Here is a 20,566-nt window from a genome sequence, read left to right as displayed (position 1 = left end):
CCATTTATTCAAAGACCTTATTTTTCTCCATGTCCTTGGTGATGACTACCCAATCTAGTAATTGCTTTCAAAAAGTATACGTATTTCTGGAGAAAACTACTTTATTTCTCTTCCTGCACCACTGCAGCCCTACTATTTTTGTAGGGGTAATCAGTAACAGACAAGTCTGATTCTTTATTCTCCTTTCCTATGACAATGAGAGCCAACGATGCGTTTTCAGAAACAATAAACTACACATCATATTTTCAGGGACATTGACATGCAGACAATCCTGGGATTGCAATAGACAATGAGGATATGATATACAAGGAGGATGATGCTGCCTCAGTGTAACAGCAAATTTTAGCAGTCCCCCTAGGACTGACTTGTAGTTTGCTGCAAAGCAAATCCTGGATCAGAAAGGCACTGAGGGGCCCTGTATGACGGCTAGAAGTGCTCTGAACCACACAGGATTGGATTCTTGCATCTTAATACATCTCACCCAAAATTACGTAATAAAATGAAGGTCTTGTCTGAAGAGCCTACCTTTTTATTTCCCTGATAGTCAACAGTAAGAGTGGGAAGTATCCAGGGTACAGTTTTGATCCTAGACAGTCATTCTCTGAAGATGCCAATGTCTTTTCATTGACTATAAAAGGAATCTATGCATTAGGCTTCTGACTTGGATGATTCAGTTACACTCCTAAAGACAGGCAGGATAAATCCAGACCATGGACAGTTGCATCTACCTACAGAGAACCATCTCTATATCACTTTTTTAATTTCTTCATACTTTGAATTATGTCTTCTTTATCCACTATGAGGCAGATTCAAAACCTCATCAAGTCAGTAGGATCTCAGGAAGTTTTCAGAAGACCTTCTTAGAGATTCCTAAACTCTCAGTAAGAATCCAAACATTTGCAGTTCAAGACATAGCAAAACAGACCATCTGAAAGGACCAGGCCTTGAACCTTGAAGGACGGACAGTGCTCTAAACAAGAAAAACACTTTGTGGGGCACAAAGGATTTTGGTTTTTTTTTTCAGTTCCTCTTCTCCCTTCAGTAGGTTCAGAGATCAAGCTGGCTGGTTCAGATTTCTTCAGATCCTATTTCCCAAGACAGCTGTGGAGGTCATCAAAGTGTTCTCACACTGCTTGTACATCAATGCTAAGTAAACTTTAGTTGGTAACTGAAGCTGGCCCCTGAAGTTTGATATCCCTAGCACTACTGATCCGTGTCTAAATTAAAACATGATCATTATTATTTTTTAATCAGTGATGTTAAAAGCACAAAGAACAATTGTCTGCTTGGTTTAATAATTATATGAAGGAAGAAAGACACAAAGGTTTGCAGATAATTTCAGTTTACACTTTCAATCAAATTATGATGAGGATAGAGCATTGTTTATCAGCAACCCTTAAGGAATTTCCAGAATAAATATCATTAAATGAAAATGTAGTAATTTAAACCTATAGTTCTTTGTGAAGAGTTTTGGCACAAAAATTACGAGCTAATATTGAACTATATTTAAAGAGAATTGTCAGAAGCTCAGAACACAGCTCCCTCTCTCTGACAAGCAATTAGCTTCTTAGGCTGATAGCCTGAGATATCTCTGAGGTGTTCTCATACCATACAGTGATCACTGGTTACAGGGTGCAAATGTGACTGCCTGGACGGAAACACAGAGCCTAGCTCTACACCAACAGCAATTGTCTGAACATGCTCAAATATCAGTGTTAGCATTCCTCACTTGGTAAGCATACCTTCATGTAGCCCTTTGAAGGGCAGATTTCTATGCTGGAATCACTGGTAAAGAGGAAAAATGAATGTTACTTCTTCCATTTTTTTCCAAGAACCCTGTCGTGTTTGGGTTGGACAACCCTGAGCACACTATCTGTAAAAGCCCCATGTCTTTGCAAGCTAAAGAAACTACAGAAACATCCGTATGAAATCACCAGAAACTGAAAAAATATGTGGGCTATATTCTCCTTCCTAGTATGGCTGCCTTGTGCAGCAAATTAACACAATCTGGTCATTGAGTAATACGAATTGTAGAGCTGTGCAGAATGCTCTTATTTCTTATTGTACTGCCCTCTCTGCTACCACCAGCGCTTAGAGATACATATGTAGAAAGAAGAAATCACCTGCAACTCCTGCACAATCCCATGCCACTGTGGATTCAAATTAAGGAATGGCAGTCATTTTTTAACAGTTCAAAATAAGCAACTAACTTGCTCAGCAACTCCTGTGTTATTTAAAAGGCCATGTCATTATTAACTTATTTCATAATACCTGCAGGATACTAATCAGCCTATATATACCACCACTTTACTTTCAAACCAGTGTTCAGTGCTGGTTACTTCTTAGTCCACTTCAGAATATGAGTGGGGATACAAATCTCTTCATTGCTTAGACTTGCACTCACGTTGCCTGAAAACATGCCAGTTCCTTTGGCAGGACCAAAAGGAATGGAATGAAAATTGCTCTAAGGAAGCAGTTGCCAAGATGTTTTATTGCATGGTCTGTGATGAGGAGTGGATGGAAACAAACAATTTTTTTTTTTTTTTTTTTTACTCCAAACATATGATCCTTTACTGCATAAATAATAGAGCAAACAAGCACTAAATAAGAGGCTATTAGAGACATAACGTGAGTACGGACATGTACATATTATTAAATTAGTCCTTTAGAGCTAGGTAGGTAAAAGTTGTACTGTGATCTATCAGAATTGTGTGGTGAGATATTTATAACAGATAATAAACCAGGTGGGGACACTGGCCTCAACAGTTACTGCAAGGGCAGGGCTAGTGAAAATAGAGGTATTTATCTTTCAATCACAGATAACAAGAGATTGTTTTCTCTCCTTTTATATCCTACTGGGAGTAGTGTTACCAGTATTGATTCCTGAATTCCTTTTTCATTATATTTAGGGACAAGGCAAACATATTTAGAACCTCTACCCGCTGTCTAGTAATATTTCAATCATATGGCTTAAGGTCACATATATCTTCTAAGCTCAGAAAAAGTACAGCAGTAATATTTTGAAAATGTAAACATATAAGTGACAAACATTAAGTGCATCTCATTACTTGGTAAATTTACCAAAGGGGCTGTGACAATTCTCTAGGATGCTTTGAACTGTAATGTTTTGATTAATGGTTTGTCAGTGGTAGGTAATTACAGGCTAAATCTGCTTAGATGCAACACAGACCATGTGGCGTACTTTTGCAGGGTGCTGTGGCTGAAGTCATATGGTAGTAAATATAATCTTGACTTGATTATGATGTTCTTTTTTCTTAGCAATTGTTTACAAATAAATATCTTGTTTTACAAGACCCAGTGAAGGTATCATTGCAAACAAAGCATAAAAAGTGATATATAGCCTTGTTTCTTCTGTCTTTGAAACAAACTATGATAAGTTGGAGAACTACAGAATGTTGAAGAACTCTTCATTGCTTGAAGTGATCAAAAGAACTGAGTGTATGCATACATATGGGGGTGTGTGTACAGACCTAATCCTCTTGTGTGAGAGCTAAATGAATCATGAACTGCCTCAAATATCCTATTATTTTTCTACAAACGGACTTACGTAGATCACATGCATCACACAAAGTGTTCAGCATTCTCAGAGAGTGTATGGAGACAGACAGATGTTGGCAGGACATTTTTCCATATAAGCGATGTCAGGATCATGCCCTGATCTGTTTTTTCGGCCAGTAAAAGCCAGACACATTACAATTTAAAGTGTTTGGTTATGAAGAGAGACAGCCTTTCCTCTGCAATACTTTGCAGTTTCCCACAACAATGGCAGCTGGTAAATGTAATGATATCAGTATGCCTGCATGGCCTTCTTATATATCACCAGAAGCAGATAACTGCACAAGGAAACCAGAGCTATGTCCATTAATGTACCTGGGCATGAAGCCAACAGAACACAATCCACAACTTCAGAAAAATCCAGGTGAATCTGACACTGCTCTAGCTTGACCTTTTCAGTACCAAGAGGATTTGATGCATCATTACAGCTGGTATGGCAACAGTCCCAGCCTTCTTAGTACATACTTACCCTCTTGCCAGTAAGCGTTTTTTAGTGTCATCTAGCTGTTTACAACTGGTCTTCATCTGACATGATGGGCCTGTTCCATTTTGCCATGCAGAATCATCACAGCTAACTCAAGACTTTGTATGTAGTCAAGAAACTTCCATCATATTCACCTATTTTCAAGCTTTCCCTTTAGAGGCGACCATCACAACCAAAGTCAAGAGAGAAGGAAGCAGCACCAGCAGTGACCTCGAAAGAATCATAGGCATCTGTGGAGAAAATGGCTGTCTGTGTCTCCTAAGTGTTTGTGTGTATGTATGGAGACGACTGAGAATTCCCATGGGAAGGAATGAAGCCTGCAGAATAAGAATAGCAGTTTGACTGTTTGACTGTTCTGCCATGAAAGTGCTTTAGAATACGAAGTTCAGCGCTTGTACAGACCATTTCAATAATGAATCGATGGGTCTCTATTTTCCTTCTGCTTTAATAGGTACACTTCAGGCCTTTACAGCTTTACTTGAACACGTTTATGAAGTGAAAGAATTCAGACAAAATTCCGGCCTATATGAAACAAAGGAGATGGGGGAGGCAGTGGGGTTAAGAACGGCATTATAAAATTACTTCAGCTATTTCTAAGGCTGCTTGGTAACATCTGTGCATGGTACAACCCTTATGCTACCCTTCCTGTTTCACAGTGTTGCTGTTCAAGGGGGCAAAAAAAACATATGAGGGCAGAGAGATGCATACAGAGGCATGAGTAAGGCCATGGTAAAGCAGAATGCAACAGTGGAAAGCAGTGGAAATTCGAGACAACATGAGAACAATTTCAAATCTCCCCAGAAATGGAAATGGTATAATTTTGCTGCTAAATAGACTGCAGAAGTGAAGACCCAGAGCAGAGAGGGGCAAAAAGGAAAAACTACCAAAAATGGGCTGAAGCATCTGCGGCAATGACAGAGTATCAGTTTGAATGTCAAAGGGATGTTTTCTCCTCTCCTGCAGGACAGAATCTCAGTATCTCCTCCCTCAGCTGTATTCTAAAACGATTTAACAATGCACCTCTTCCCTATCTGGAATGACAGAAAGCTTCTAAAAACTAAATGAAGCAATGAAGTATTGTACACACTTGGTAACCCAACATTTTAATAATGATCCTAAATATTTCTGGTGTTAAGAGTTCCTTATCAGCTCCTGCCTGCATAGAGCCTTGTAACAGCTCACAAATTGTCTTAACTACTATCCCTTTTGTGTGAGTGGTGCTCCATTTCCTGTGAAGGCTGCAAATGCCTTTTCACACAATTTATTTTCCTTCGTTCTTTAAAAGGCTACATATTCATAACTCATTTTCCTTAGCACATCATTATTTACCTTGGTTCACATGTGCAAATTGATATAATTGTATTAATACATAGATGTAACAGCAAATAGTCTTGTAAAATGTCTAATGATGTGAGGTAGCGATTACTTTTAATGATGTTTTATAGTAGAACATTTCTTACACGGACATTGTAACTTAGCAATCCACAGTGTTTAAACTTGGTGGGTTTTTTTTTTTCCTACTGCACAACTTGCATTTTGGTTATAGAATCATAGAATCATAGAACAGTTAGGGTTGGAAAGGACCTTAAGATCATCTAGTTCCAACCCCCCTGCCATGGGCAGGGACACCTCCCACTAAACCATGTCATCCAAGGCCTCGTCCAACCTGGTCTTGAACACTGCCAGGGATGGAGCATTCACAACCTCCCTGGGTAACCTATTCCAGTGCCTGACATGACGAAGGATGCCTGACTTTCTGTCTTAGAATAAAAAATACTTTTATTTCTTTTAATCCATCATTTTTAATGTTTTCAGGTTTTGTGCGGTTCAGACCCAGCTAGAATAGAAATTATTTCCTTGACAGTGTGAAACTATATGAGAACATAGCCCTGACCTGCAAGTAATGAATACAGAATGTAGTCACACCTTGCAAATGGTGCAAAATACATCAGGAATTATATGAATTAGCCCTGTTCAATACAGTTTAACCCTTAAAATCCATTCATAAGGCATACAACTGGCCTACTGAAGAGCCCTCATCCAGCTAGCCAGTTTTTCAAGAGCTCTTTATGAACACTTGATATTCTATGCCTAAATACTTGATCCCCCTGGCAAGAGTAACTAGACTAGTTAGGTGAGGAATTGTTGATCTATCAAGATTCATAAGAATCTCTTCTTGGAGATGTGTCTTTACAAGCAGCTATTAATGCCGTTAATGGCAGGTGGAGAGGATGCAGAGTACTTCTGGAGACTGTATTAAGAACATGCAGCATAACAAAACCTGTCCCTATGCACTTCTGCTTTTAAGACAAGATTGATGCAGAACAGCTGACATGAAAAGAAAGGTATAGATAAACAAGTGAGAGAGTATAAATTCTGACATGGGGATCATGTTTCACCAGCATTTCTACTACACTGGCTGCAGAGGGTGAGCCACAGGACATCCTGACCAAGAAAACTGCATCTGTGAGAACACCCTTAATTTTGAGCTGGTGAAAAGGGAAAAGGAGCATCTTCCTTACTGAAACTACACTGTATCATTACTTATTAGTAACTTATTATTACTTAGAAGACAGCAAAGTCTAATAAACTTAAGGCTCTCCTGTCAAGATTTGTTCTTCCACATCTTTATTTTCTAGACTTAAACCAGGAAGAACTCAGTAAAGGTTATTAAGTTTTGACAAGACAACAAATTGTTAAAGATAAATGTTATTTATGATTAGTGACAACATACAGGTAGACAGCTTCACCTGCCAACTGATGGGCATTTAACAAAATAAGTATAATAGGAATTGCATGACAGATATATAGGAGGTGGTTATCTAAAAAAAAAAAAAACAAAAACAAAATCAAACCAACATCAACATACTTGGATATCCTCCTCCTCCTCATGGAATCTACACTTCATATTTCTATGTAGCTGATAATTTCATTTATGACTTACAAAGCATTTATCTTGAATAGTACAGATGTTTAGTGAACAGAATGATTCATCTCTTCCTCTCTGCTTGCTAAGTAAGACAAAGAGATGCCTCCAGTGTGTGCTAGGACGGAATCATGCCTGTCATTAAGTTGTTGCTTCTCAGATAATAACTACCCATTAAGAGAAAAAATTTGGAAGATTGCGGCCAACAGAACTCACACAGAGTAATGCTCTCTAAAGTGACTGTACTCCATAACTATTATTGCTTGTTTCTTTTTCTCTCACTAAAAGTCACAGTATGTGCAAAAGACCTGTTCCTTTTGAAAACCAGTGACACAGCCTCATTGCCTTTATGTGTGGGAAGTAAAAGTCTGAATGGTTTTCATAAAGAAAATTCATATACACTTCTGCTGAATTCAGAAGATGTAAGAGAGAAAGTTTTGGGTTGGAAAGATTGAAGAATACCTAGCATAACATGGATTCCTATTGACATTATATTCCACCACTGGAAAAAGGACAACATCATCACAATTTACAATCCTTGATTTTTGAGATTTTAATCCTGGAATTGTATGAACTGCATACAGTTTGCAGGGAGTATTCTAACTGAATTCCAAGTACATGCTCTATTTGATATATAGCTTATGAATTTCATTACCATGCAGTATGATTGCTGACACATAACAAAAGTGAAATTGCTTAAATTAAGGATCTGTTACATTAAGTCCCAGTTTTAGTTATATATATGGCATAAATGTTTGTGTGGTTTTGCAGGAAAAATTGAGCAGCTAGAAATTCTGGCAAACTTTTCAAGACTGACAAAGAAATGGTCATACATATTTGTAAAGGATATCTACAACTGTAGTTCTGCTGGTGTACTTCAACTATGGCACTAATAGGTCCAAAAATTTTCATGTTGAATAAAAGTTGCCTGTCTCCTGTCCTTGCTAGTTCATGTCTATTTTGCATGTGACAGCTTTGTCATTCCATCTCCACCTCATTTTTCACTTGGAGGAAGGCAATGGCATAGAGAACCCCAGGGATATTAGAATGCTCCATAAACATGATTAGAGCATTCAGCCTCTTCATTTAAAGCAAGTACTATATTGCTAACAACATCTGCTTCAGGCCATAATGGGGCCCTTAAACAAACCACACCATCCTGAATGAGCAGAGTTCCATAACATCTGTTGATTGTGCTTGCATTATTTGGCAGCTACTAATGTGGCATCTCATACGTTACTGTCAGTTACACTGTTGTGCTGGTATTCAGATGGATTCCTTTGGGAGAGAACAGTTATTCACCTGGAGCCTAAGCTCTCAGAGATGAGCCTGTACTGTATAAACTGTATTTCTGTGAAGTGGGCTCTGCACTTTGGAGTGTGTGATACATGTGAGCCAGCACATTCATTGCACAGGTACATAGACTCCATAAGCGGTAATAATGCAAAGATCATCTAAACACCACCACTAAAAGGTCTGTATCTGTACTGCTTCTACTTAGGAAGGTGAAATATACCACAGTTTGATTGCTTTTTACACTTGAAATTTTTTTCTATTCAACATCACTTTCTCAAGAACAGTAGAGTACCTACTGCTAATTGCTCACTTGTGAAGAATTAACCACTGAAAATAGTGTCAATATTCTCAGGGGGAATGGACTGATCAATAATTAACAGACTTACTGATGATTTCCAACATGAAAACAAGAGGTACCAAAATGTGCATTAGGATTTCAGCATAGATACAGCTGCACATGAAATCTTGCTTATGGCAATATCCTCTAGATAAGTCAGCAAACAATCTTTATGGCTGCAAGGAAAGGACCATTCTTTATCTCCTTCAGTAATGATATTACCTGTTGAACATCCTGCTGGAAAACACAGAGCTGCAGCCTTTGGTGTAGCCGGACCTTTCTGTGTTGCCAGATGCTCTCTAGGCGCCGCTGGTGATGCAGGACCTCATGTACCACATCCAACACCTGGTGAACAGCCTTTGAGTAGTTTGCAGTAGCAGTGAGGGATTCAGAATTTCCAGGGCTCAAGGGACGCTGCAGGACATCCAGCAAGGCTTTTCCATCCTGGCTCACCTGAAGGAAGAAATAGGTCTACTTCATTGCACTGGTACTTAAACATCGAATAGCTACCAGAGAACAGTCTAGCTGACTTTTTTCCCTTGTGTTTTCCTTCTTTTAGTCAAAAAAGAAGAAAGACCTCATAGTATCTCTTTTTGACTTGTACTTACACATTCAGCACTTGCCTTCACTTCCTAGTGGGCCTGCTGTGTAACTCAGCAGGAGCACATACACTGTACTGCTCAGACTGAATACAGAGAACCCAAGACTATATTACAATCTGACATTTGGGCACTGAAAATTCTTAACATACACTAGTTGATGACAGGTAGCATTTGCAATAGCGTGCCTATTTTTCTGAGGAGGTGGCATTTTTAGAAAACCACAGATGGCAGAGTCATTCATATTCTGTATGATAAGGGAGAGTCCTTTCATCATCGGATTACTAAGTATATATGTACATTGGGACCTGTGACATTCCAATTCTGTATTTCATTCAGTGGCAGTGAAAAATAAATTAATATATGATAGCGATTCTTTTTTTCCCCAGGAACAGCTCAGAGGGACCTACAGTCTCCATATGCAATGGGCTACAAAGTTTGCTGACAGATGCAAAGCCCTCTGCACATGTGCAATCTTTTCTGAGCATACTGAAACACACTTGCAGATGCAAAGGCATTTGGGCATTAAAAAAAACACAGAACACCAGATTTTTTAATGCCAGATTTTTTCCTGGAATATTCCTGGAGCATTTTCATATTGCAGGGGAAAATGAAAAATGGAACCATAAACCCCAAGCTGCTATTAACAAGTGTGTGCACATACGCTGGTTCTCTGAAAATGGCTTTCTGAATTATTTTTCAGTTGCAGATTGCAAAGTTAAAATTTTTTTTCCAATAGAAATGGTAAATGAGAACATGATTGGAATCCCTCTCCTTTTCCCAACCTGCTTTTCCCTCTGAAACAAACTGCAGTGAAAATGACAAGATTTCCTGAAAAGTGTTTTTATTTCTATGCAATCACAATTCCCAGTCTTGCCAGAGAACGGCTTAATGAATGTTTTTCATCCAGTTTTAATTTTTAACTTTATCAGTCAAAGTTAAAACACATCTCAAGGATGTGCAAGTCTCATTTCATTCCGTATTGTAAGTTGCACGTTCAAATGTAGCATGTTCAATCCTTTAATACCCAAACCTGTGTCCTTTGCCAAGCCATGCTATGTCCAAGTCTTTTGTAGCAGTATATATATGGTGCCTTTTCAGAGAAATCAAGAGAGCCTTTGAGATTTATACTGGAAAAAGTAGGAGTCAAATCTCATCACATTAATGACTATTAGGTGGGCTTAGGCAGATCCTTGGAGATTTCTTAAATATTCAGGGCAGTTTGGAATTAGGTCAGGAAATAACTGGAGAATCCATAGGGAGTGTCTTTCCGTACTCAAATTCAGTTGCAGCTGAAGACCAGCTGGAACAATTTGCACATGCTGGAGCCTTCTGGGGTCACAGAGGGAATGATTGCACTCACCAACAGCAGTGGATGGTGGTGATACGAGGGAGGATTTAGGCAGAAACTCTGAAGCACAGGTGTTAACTTGGCAACATTATGGAGGTGGCAGTAGCTGCTGGGCAGGAAACAGCAGCTTCTAGACAGGAAAGGAGACAAGGCATGCTATATTCTATTTTATCTGTGGGAAGATAATCAACCGCAATTTAACCAGGGAAACAGAAAACCAAGGCTATGCACACACTTGGAAGCAGAAACTCACTCATTGCGCTGGCCTAATTCACTGTGTGAATTCAGTATGTTCTTGTTACTGGCCTTTGGGCCAGTTGGTCGGAATCTGTCCATGGATTGTGTTACAATGCTTTAGTATAGTCACTGCTGATTTACACTGATAGAATCACAACTAACAATAAAGGTTTAAAAGTTTATCAGTAAAAGACACATGACTGCACAGACAATATGACAGACATTCTTTACTCAGGACTAGTTTCCTGGAAACTTTGTGCCATAACATAGACCTACTCATACCTACACCATCTCCCAAGTGCAGATCCTGCATGTCAGTTTTTTGCCTCCTGGAGGTATAAACCTGAAATTCTTCCATTTCAAAGGCTCAGATCCTTTGGTATACTAATCATAACAGATCAAAACACCAGACAAAATTCATCTTACGTAAAAGTGCTTTTCCAGAGCTGCCTAGTGGGTGAATATGACCGCAAGGCCTTTATAATGAAAACTCTCAGTGGTAGGAGAGTTTGCAGAAGAAAACAGTTGTTTCAAAGGCAACAGCTTGTATGCCCCTACTTCATCCAAAGCTGAAACTGGACAATGTTCTCCCATATTTGCAGTGTAAGGGAAAGAGTGAGTATATTTCTGCTCTCTCTCTTACTCCTTTTTCTTCTACAGGCTTTAGGTTTTCATCTATTGCATGATAATTTGTTCCTGTTGTCTAAAAAGCCTCAGAGATTAGAAGCTATGATTTTTCCCTGATGGGCGTAGCCTTCTAGTTATTCTCTGCACAGCCAGAGGTAAACGCCAGACCTGAAGTGCTTGTGTTGTCCTGCTAATAATAATTAACGCAAATCAGAGGCTGTTAGAAGTGTTCTCCCGCTTTCCAAATTACATGTTCGTCCCATCATGCTGGAGTAACTCTGGCAAAGAACACAGTGGCAAACGAGTAACCAGCGGTACTCAGTATTTGCAAGGATTACATACATATATATTCCAGGATTTTGTATCCTCTGCAGTTCTGAAGTTCTTTGGCTTAAAAGTTTTCTTTTCTGAAAGTATTTTTGTAGTGAACATTACTGCATTCCCAGTCAATGGGCACAGAAGGTTTGCGCTGTCAGAGTTCACAGATGAACAGATTTCAGAAAGGAAGGCAACAGCTTCATAAATTGAGAACCTACCTACTTTGCTCTTTCAGTAATACCCCTGTTCTCCTTATAACTGCAAAAATAAATCACCAAATCTCTTCATGTGAATCTTTTGAATTTCTCAAAGACCGGGCAAGCATCACCAACCTGCTTTAGCTGCATCACTTCACTTACATCTCACATTGTGTTTTTAAGAAGTGTTGCAAAATTCTTAAATTTAACAGACCTGCACCCAGCATGACTCGCAGTTAAAATCTGCAGATCTCCTATATACTGGGTCAGAAAGACCTCCAGAGCCTTTGCAAGTGACTGGACTAATAGTGCCATCTGTGAAACAGTTACAATTTGCGCTAGGGAAAAAAAATTGGTCTTTAGAGCAAATATATCATGCCTCTAGGAACAGACAATAAAGTACAGTTAATCATACTGCAGTGAACAGGACGCTCTTATAATCAGCCAGGATCAAGCCTGACTGGAGAAAACCTTTCTCTCTCTTCCTCCCTCCTTATCTTTATCAAATCAGTACAGTTCTCAGTAAGGGTGTCCCAAGTTTGTCTCTTGCTGTTAATCCACTAGAAACACTGGTGGAGCACCATAAGCACACTCTGGATGGAGTCATCTAGAAGAACTCTTCTTGCAAGAGGGGAATTTGCTAAAGATACACGTCTCATGTGCATCTCCTCCCTCCAGCATTGTTCCACCCAAAGTGAAAACAAGAGCACCACTTGATTCTCAGAAGAAAGAATGCCTGCTCTGCCAGCAGCTTGGCTTATTGCAGAAAAGGATTACTTAGCTGTGCATTGCATATCAGGTCTGTGGTCTCTGTCTCTGCTATTTCTGAGATTCACTCAAGTGCAATAAAGGAAACAAGATAATTATGGCTACAGCCATGACAAGGTGGAAAAAGAGAGTCTCCCTAAGTTTCTTTGGGCATCTCTTAGGTTCCTGCAGTGACTCTGAAGTGCTTTGTTATACTCTGTGACTGAAGACAATAGGCCCATATATCCTAGTAAAGTTAATTAATATCCTATTAAACATCCATATGAAATAGTTATCCATTTATTGCAAATTTCTTAGAATTATACAAATAGAAACAGATTTTCAAAGACTCAGAAGGACAAGAAAGGAAAGAAAAAGCTACAATTTTCATTCCACCATAGAGACCTCTGAGGGAAGGAACATTATTTTCTATGGGCAAGGGGCATTATCTAGATTGAAGAAACAGGCATGTGGATAGGAGGCAGGACTCCTAAGGCTTTTCAGCTCACCACGTAGCTGTGGGAAAAGGGATGAACCTTTCCAAAATAACAGACTATAACCTTTCTGGCATTTCTACATACTATTTAAAAATGTACTTATTCGTAAAATAATATAGAAATGTTTTAAGCAGATGTGTTTGCGATGAGTTATAGTTTTCTGACAAAGCATCAGCAAAAGCAATATCTATGTTAAAGTCTGCTTTTAGTTATGAGTTTAAAAGAATTTTCGTTTCACAAAAACTAAGACTGATAAAATGTCAGTTTCAAACTTTATTTATTTAGTCATAATTCAATTAATTTTCAGAAATAATTTTTAAATACAATCAAAAAACTTATATTCACCTGACTAGGCATGTGAATAAAATTCACAGTTGCAACTGGAGGTCAACAGGACTGTTCTGTATTTGCTCACACAATCTGTTCCTGAGAAATCTCAGTATCAAATAAGGAATTGCTCTTTGTGACTGCAGCCTGGACCTGCTCATTCTAATTGACTAAATCCCAAATTCTTGCAGATGTTTGGAAAATAGAGATTTCTATCTGAGACACCTTACATTCATCATCAGGATATCTGCACAATTTCACTGAACATGTATGAGTGCCTACCACTAAGCCTAGATTAGCAAATTCTTTTCTCTTATATTTATACTACAGATTTTTCCAAGAACGTCTTGACTACAGTAAGAGCTGAGCATGGAGGAGGTTGTTATATTGTGTTCTGGACCCTTCACTTGGTAATTTACTAAGTGCAGCAAGCACTACAGTCCAGCCTGGAAAATCCTGGAAGGAGCAAAATTGCTTGGTATGCAGAAAAACAGTCAAAACACATCATAGTGCAGGGAAATGAAAAATACAACTAAACCCAAGCATTCAGGTGATCTGTGGGTTACTTTCCCACAAGCTTGAGTCCTGGAGATACAGATAACAGTATAGAACAGATAATAGACATGTCTTCCCAATCCAGGGTTATTTGCAGGTTGGCCCATGCCTAGGGTAAACAGGTAGACTAGCCTTATTCCTAGAAGAGTACTCCCAGATGCCAGAGAGGTCCTGCAGCCCCTTTGCAAAATAAAGTGGACTAAACACAGACCTTGGTCTGTACAGTCAGATGTACTGAACGTTGGCTGTTTTTCAGTAGCTTTTATTGCATGCTAAAGCCTTAATAGGGGAAAAAGCAAGTTAAGAATTTTATGGGGTTTTTGACGAAATGCCAGAGAATATGGTTTAGTCTTAGCATCCTTGGCACCCTATTTCAAAGGAAAACAAAAACCACATACCCTATTTAGGCCTGAGATATTTGACAACAGTATACACAAATATAGCTGATGCTGCTTAGGGACATGGTTTAGTTGTGGATTTGGTAGTGTCAGGTTAACAGCTGGACTCAATCATCTTTTCCAACCTAACTGATTCTAAAGCACAGGTTTTTTTTCAGCATTTATTGTAAATGAGGACCTGACATCTCTGTGGTTTTGTATATTGAAGAAAAAAGCTTTTGGCACCCTCTGTTCCCATTAGCATACCTGTGTTAGAGCCAGGACTCATTCACAGAAGTAAAAGGGCTAAAGCTATTGGTGGCTTAGAGATTCCCTGCTCAGCAAAAGCAGCTCTTCTTTGGAGTGCCAACACTAGCTCTAGATTTTAATTCTGTATGTGATTTGTCCCTCAGATTTGTCCCATCATGCCCTTACAAGCACATTGCTGGGAATCACCTCCTACAGCCTGGAATTAGATCTGACTCCCTTGAAACAATCACAGAAATGGAAAGCAGAACCTATCCCATTTAGAAAAGCTAAGCTCCAAAATGCAGTCAAATATCTGTTATCACTTAACAGATACTCACATTCTTCTCTGGGAAGCACATACCTCTGTGTAGGCCTGTGTTACTTGTTCATACAGGGTCTGATGATGATGGATGGCCAGCTCCAGGTCTTGCATTTCTGAGGGGAGGCCTCCTTCACTGCACATTTTGCACCAGGCATCCACACCTGAAAGGAACTGGAAAAATTCCAGGAACAATGAGCAACATCTCATCAACATTAGAAAAAATTGGTTTATACAGTGCCACGTATGACTGCCACAAGGGCTAAGGAAAAGAAGTTATAAAAGAGTCCTTTTGGGTACCCTAGAACAGTGTATTCCTCAGTACCTGAAGTACCTGAAGAACACCAAGATCCAAAGGAATGTTTTCTGTTTCCTGTGGATTAAAAACAAATGCTCCAGGCTCAGAAAACACTCATTCTAGGAATCTCTGCCTACCGCACAAGGAGGCTACAACATTGCATTCCTAAAAGGGAGGCTGCAACATATTTATAAAAAAAAAAAAAAAAAGACCATCATGAAACACAGAAGACATGGTTACAGCTGTATTTGGCATTGCCTCCAGCTGTCAATCTTCTTTCAGTTGCTTACCTGTCCTTTACACTATTAATTTAAGCAAACAAAAACTCCCATTAAAATCAATGTTACCATTCATTTCAGTGAAAGGCAGACAGTCTGTATTTGAGCAGTTTCCAACCCAGGGCCAGCTCAGTGGGATTGCTAATAGGATACCAAGGCTTTAAAGCCCTCGCTCACACATTTGATTCTGGCCCAGGTCAGCAGTGATCAGATACCGTTACCATCTGATGGCCGCTAAGCAGCCAATGCCAAATGAGCTGCTGATCTCAGTCCAGTTCCTGGTGGGCAGACATCCATGAACAGTGAGAAAAAATTCATTGCCATTGCAATTGATATGGGTTAGCACCTTGGTTGAAAGCCTTAACAAACAGCCAGAAACTGAACAGCTTTGGGGAGAAGGGGGACGGAAAAAAATATTTTTCCACTCTTAAAGGCCTCCAGGGCAGTGCTGATGCACTTTGGCAGAACAAATTAGGGAAGCTCTCTTGGGTGCTGCTTGTTCTGTAAAAGAAAAGAGGAATTTAGTCTCTAAGGTTCCCATCCTGCTTTTCTTTTAAGCAGGACTTAGTTCAATGACACAGCTCATATGTTCATATTTTGACCATACTAACTGCCTAATGCCACCTCATTACTTCTCATTAATATTTTCTCTTCCTCCACATTTCTGTTAAACCAGCCTGCTGTACTTCGTGGCTATTTATAAAAAAAGAACAGCCAATTATACAACAGATGCAGTACCCTGCAGGGTGAACACAGAATGCCACAAACCCACCCCCAGGATCACAGCTTTATGCACTCATGAAGTGTTCACCTGTGGCTTGTTAGTAAAGCACTCACAGCATGAGGGGCTGGGAGATTCAAAGCAAAGAATTTCAATTCAGCTCTGACTCTGCCATCAGCATCCTTTTTTATTAGCAGTTTAAAGCTATTCACTATGCTGCTGTGTAATCAAGCCTATAAAGTGTTTGCATTGTAAATGCTTTTCAGTGCACAAAGATTCAGTGACAAAGATGAATTCCTAAATTTTCACATCTACAAAGTACAAATCTAACAGTGAAAACTGATTTCTAGAACACCAGAGGCAAGGATGGCAAGCTCTCTTGCACTGGTTTGACTCCTGATCTGTTGAATGTCTTCAGATGAGATCTGCAAACACCTTGCATAAAGCTGAAATCATCATCTTTTGTGCCAAGGTAGTGGAATTCACATCATTACCTACACAGTTTTAAGAGCACAGAGCTGAGATCAATCCCTTCTCTCACTGTTATATGAACCTCTTGGTCAAAAGAGTGAACAAAAGACCTTTACACATCATAGACCACTTTTCCTGCTGCTGGAATCACACTGTTACTGCTCTTATCAAAACTGCTGAATTCTACCAATTTTAGTACAAGCTCTTATAGTCTTCTCACTTATATACTGCCATATCCCCAGACTTTGATTTGCTCAGTAGGTGAGAGAAGTCTCAAGAAGATCCTATGCACATAACCACATTTCCACCTTGTTGTCTGACATCTTTCTTTTGTGTATCTATTGTATATAGACAACGCCACATCAACAATTACATCAGTAATTTCACTTCTGCCACTAGCAGGAGCAGTTGGCATCATCTGTTTTAAAAGGTTTTAAGAAATGCAAGCTGTCAGTATTTTACTTAATATCCTAAAATAGCGTATAGTGGTCTGTGGTGTGTGTATAGATTCACACAGGGAGACCAAACAGGTTTTTTTAAAGACTTTTGTAAAGTCTTAGTTGATACCATAGGACTATTGATTAGGGCATTTTGAAAAAAGCAGCTACACGTCCCAGAAAACCAATCCTATTCAGGGCTGCATAAAAAGAAATGTGATCAGCAGTCAAGGGAGGTGTTTCTCTCCTAGTCCACTCCTGTGAGACCCCACTTGCAGTACTGTGTTCAGCTCTGGGGTCCCCAACATAAGAAGGACATGGACCGGTTGGAGCAAGTCCAGAGGAGGGCCACAAAGATGATCAGGGGGCTGGAGCACCTCTCCCATGAAGACAGGCCAACAAAGTTGGACTTGTTCAGCCTAGAGATGAGAAGGCTCCTGGGAGACCTTAGTGCAGTCTTCCAGTACCTAAAGGGTGCCTACAAGAAATATGGAGGGACTTTTTACAAGGGCATGTAGTAACAGGACAAGGGGGAATGGCTTTAAACTGAAAGAGGGTAGATTAGATATAAGAAGTTCTTTACTGTGAGGATGATGAGGTACTGGAACATGTTACCCCAAGATGTTTTGCCTGCCCTACCCCTGGCAGTCTTCAGAGCAGGGCTGGATGGGGCTTTGAGCAACCTGATCTAGTGGGAGGTGTCCCTGCCCATGGCAAGGAGCTGGAACTGGGTGATCTTTAAGGTCCCTTCTAACCTGAACTATTCTGATTCTGTGTTAATTTTAGTTGTCACACACTGCAGCAAACACAGAGAAAGACTAAATGTAAGCATTCATGCTAGAAACATATTCATATCACAAAATCACTATTTGACAGAGTTGAAAAAGATACATTAAAAATTCTAAATTGCTAACTGTTGGGTCGAAATAGGAGCTGTTACTGTCCACCGGATACTAAATACCATTTGAATTAATTGCTTAAATTTCTTGTTAGCCCATAGACTAGAATAGTTCCTGCTGGGAACATAAAAGCTGCTTAAATATGATTTGAAATGACAGGCTCCAATAATTGCCCATGCTTTTCAAGACTTCAGGAGAGATTAAGAAAAAATTCCCCTAAAAAATAAAAAAGTCCCTAAGGTACCTTTGTGCCTCTGATTCAACCCAAAAGTAACTTTAAAGAAACAACCTATGCTTACTCCTGAGTCACAACCTATTCACTAAGTCGCAAGTTCTGTATTAGGCCAGGTAATAGTATATTCTCAAGAGCACTTCTTAGTAACTTTATTCAGGGACTGCTATGCTGTCTCACGTGGTTACTCCAAAACACAGCTCAGACATTTTATAGTCCACATTTCTCCACATTTTTTGCAGTCTTTGCTTACTGCTTGCTAGGCCTCTGTGGGGAAGCTGCAGGATAAGCAGGGTAGTATAGGCCACAGACAAATTAAAACCAAACTTTCATGCTCCAGAATGCCTGTGGAGAAATATGGAAGGAAGGCCATGATACCACTTCCCTCAGTGAACTATATCTCTTGTGCCCTGAATATTTTGTATGAGGCCACTTGTATGTTTCCTATTGCTGTTTCTGGAGTTTTCCCATTTAATGCAGAAGTTATTGTGGCCTTATCCCTGCATCTTCCAGATATCAACTGGCTTTTCCTTTTCTCCCATTCCTCACATTCTTCCTCTTCTTTTGCCCTCTCCCCCCCCCCCCGACTTTCACATTTCCTTTCCTCAAATACGAGAGTTCAGGATGTGCTTAGAGAAATCTAGGCAGAGATGAGAGAACCAGTAGTCTTCCTGGTTGAGGAGTACGGTAATATGAAACAAATGGTCAGGGGTCATTTTTCAGAGAATCAGCATAAATGTCTAGCCTGTGCACCTATCACCTACTACTTTAAATGGTATTACTGCTCTTGCATGTCTGAGAGTAGACCCTGACCCAGAATTAATTGGTTGAGGTCTCTTGGCTGCTTGAAGATATTAATTTGTTCATTCTGACAGAATCTGTAGAGTGAGCATCTTATGAACACTTTAGCACACTTTCAGAGATTACATCCAAGAAAGGGAGGACACCTGGTATGTCTGCTTTCCCCATCTGGCAGTTAGTGGGCTGGAATCTCATCTGGAGTAAATAAGCACAGTTCTCTTGAAATCACAATGAGATAAGGCATGCTCTCCTACGTTCTCTTGCAACTTTGAATAGCCTCAGACATACCTAAAGATACAGAAGCAGATTGTCTTTTGCACTAGGATATCTCCATGTGAGCATGTGGGTAAGGGAGTGAAGAGTAAAAAGAAGTAAAAAAAAAAACCCAAAACAACCAACCAACCAATAGATTTGTAGCAGGTGGAACTGAGGGATATTTGGAAAGCACCTCCATTGAATATCCTGAGTTGCACCTTGATCTGGACATAGTCACTGTTTTGGGTTTAGTTTACTGGCTTCTGATCAAACACATGTGCTGAAGGAAGCCTGGCTTTAAGCTAAGTTAGCAAGATTTGTCCTTTTTTTCTCTTCTTGATGATGGTTTAGTACATACAAATTGTGTTTAAAAAATTCAAGGAAGACACACATGTGCACACACACAAAGAAAAAAAATGAAAAAAGAAAGAAAGAAGAAAAAAAGCAAACCAAAAGCGCTTTGATCCAGGAACTCATTCAGCTAAGTCCCATTCAACATGCCACATGTATCTGCAATAAGAGCCAGGAAAGCAACGTGATTCTGAGGCACATGAAGACAGATGTGAGGTTCAATTCTCAGCAGGGTTGACTCAGCCTTTTATCCTTCCAAGCCAGACAAATTGTATTCTGTGCAATTTTCTGTGTGGGGTCTTTAGGAAGAGACCTTGAAAAACAAGTTGCTTCCTGCTCAGCTTGCGCATTATAGAGATCATAGAGCTTTTCATAAATCTCTGACCCAAGCCAACAACTTCCTTGCAGTCTGGGGTGTGCCAAAGGCTGAAAGATTACGGTCCTAAAAGACTTGCTTCCTGTTGGCATCACAGAGAGCTTCAATCAATAGGAAGGAATGAACAAAGAGACTGTAGCAGCTTATCACTCTGGAGAAGGAAAGAAAATCTGTGTATCTGATCCGTATGAGGGAAGCAGGGGTACAGTGTGGGAAATATGGTTGAATCCACATCAAGATTACCTTTACTGACAGAACAAAGGGAGTGAAAAGAGATTTGATCTGTGACAGAGGAAATAGTGAGTTTATCTACATCTTTGCTTCAGAGATTTAAACCTTATTTATTACAAAATAATGAAGCCCTGATTTGACTTAAAAAAAAGCCTGGGTGATACCAAATAGCCACATTTAGAATGAATGCTTGATAG

General features: G+C 39.6%; 1 protein-coding gene across 13 annotated transcripts in view; it reads right to left on the bottom strand.

Moving 5' to 3' along the window:
• Positions 1–20,566, bottom strand: part of KALRN (kalirin RhoGEF kinase) — a 514,073-nt gene that overhangs the window by 253,251 nt on the left and 240,256 nt on the right. For all 13 annotated transcript variants that reach the window (XM_061472089.1, XM_061472007.1, XM_061471725.1 and 10 more), the window contains exons 8-9: positions 15,062–15,193; positions 8,842–9,072 (exon numbers count right to left, since the gene is read on the bottom strand). In XM_061472089.1, coding sequence (XP_061328073.1) covers positions 8,842–9,072; positions 15,062–15,193 — 363 coding nt within the window. The remainder of the gene's footprint in view (positions 1–8,841; positions 9,073–15,061; positions 15,194–20,566) is intronic.

The sequence above is a fragment of the Pezoporus flaviventris genome, unplaced genomic scaffold, assembly GCF_033815535.1.
Source record: "Pezoporus flaviventris isolate CSIRO_AGI_PZ_B2104156 unplaced genomic scaffold, CSIRO_AGI_Pfla_v1 ptg000001l, whole genome shotgun sequence".
In the NCBI taxonomy this organism is placed as follows: Eukaryota; Metazoa; Chordata; class Aves; order Psittaciformes; family Psittacidae; genus Pezoporus; species Pezoporus flaviventris.
The sequence above is the reverse complement of the archived record's forward strand: the minus strand, read 5'-3'. Positions and strand labels throughout refer to the sequence as shown.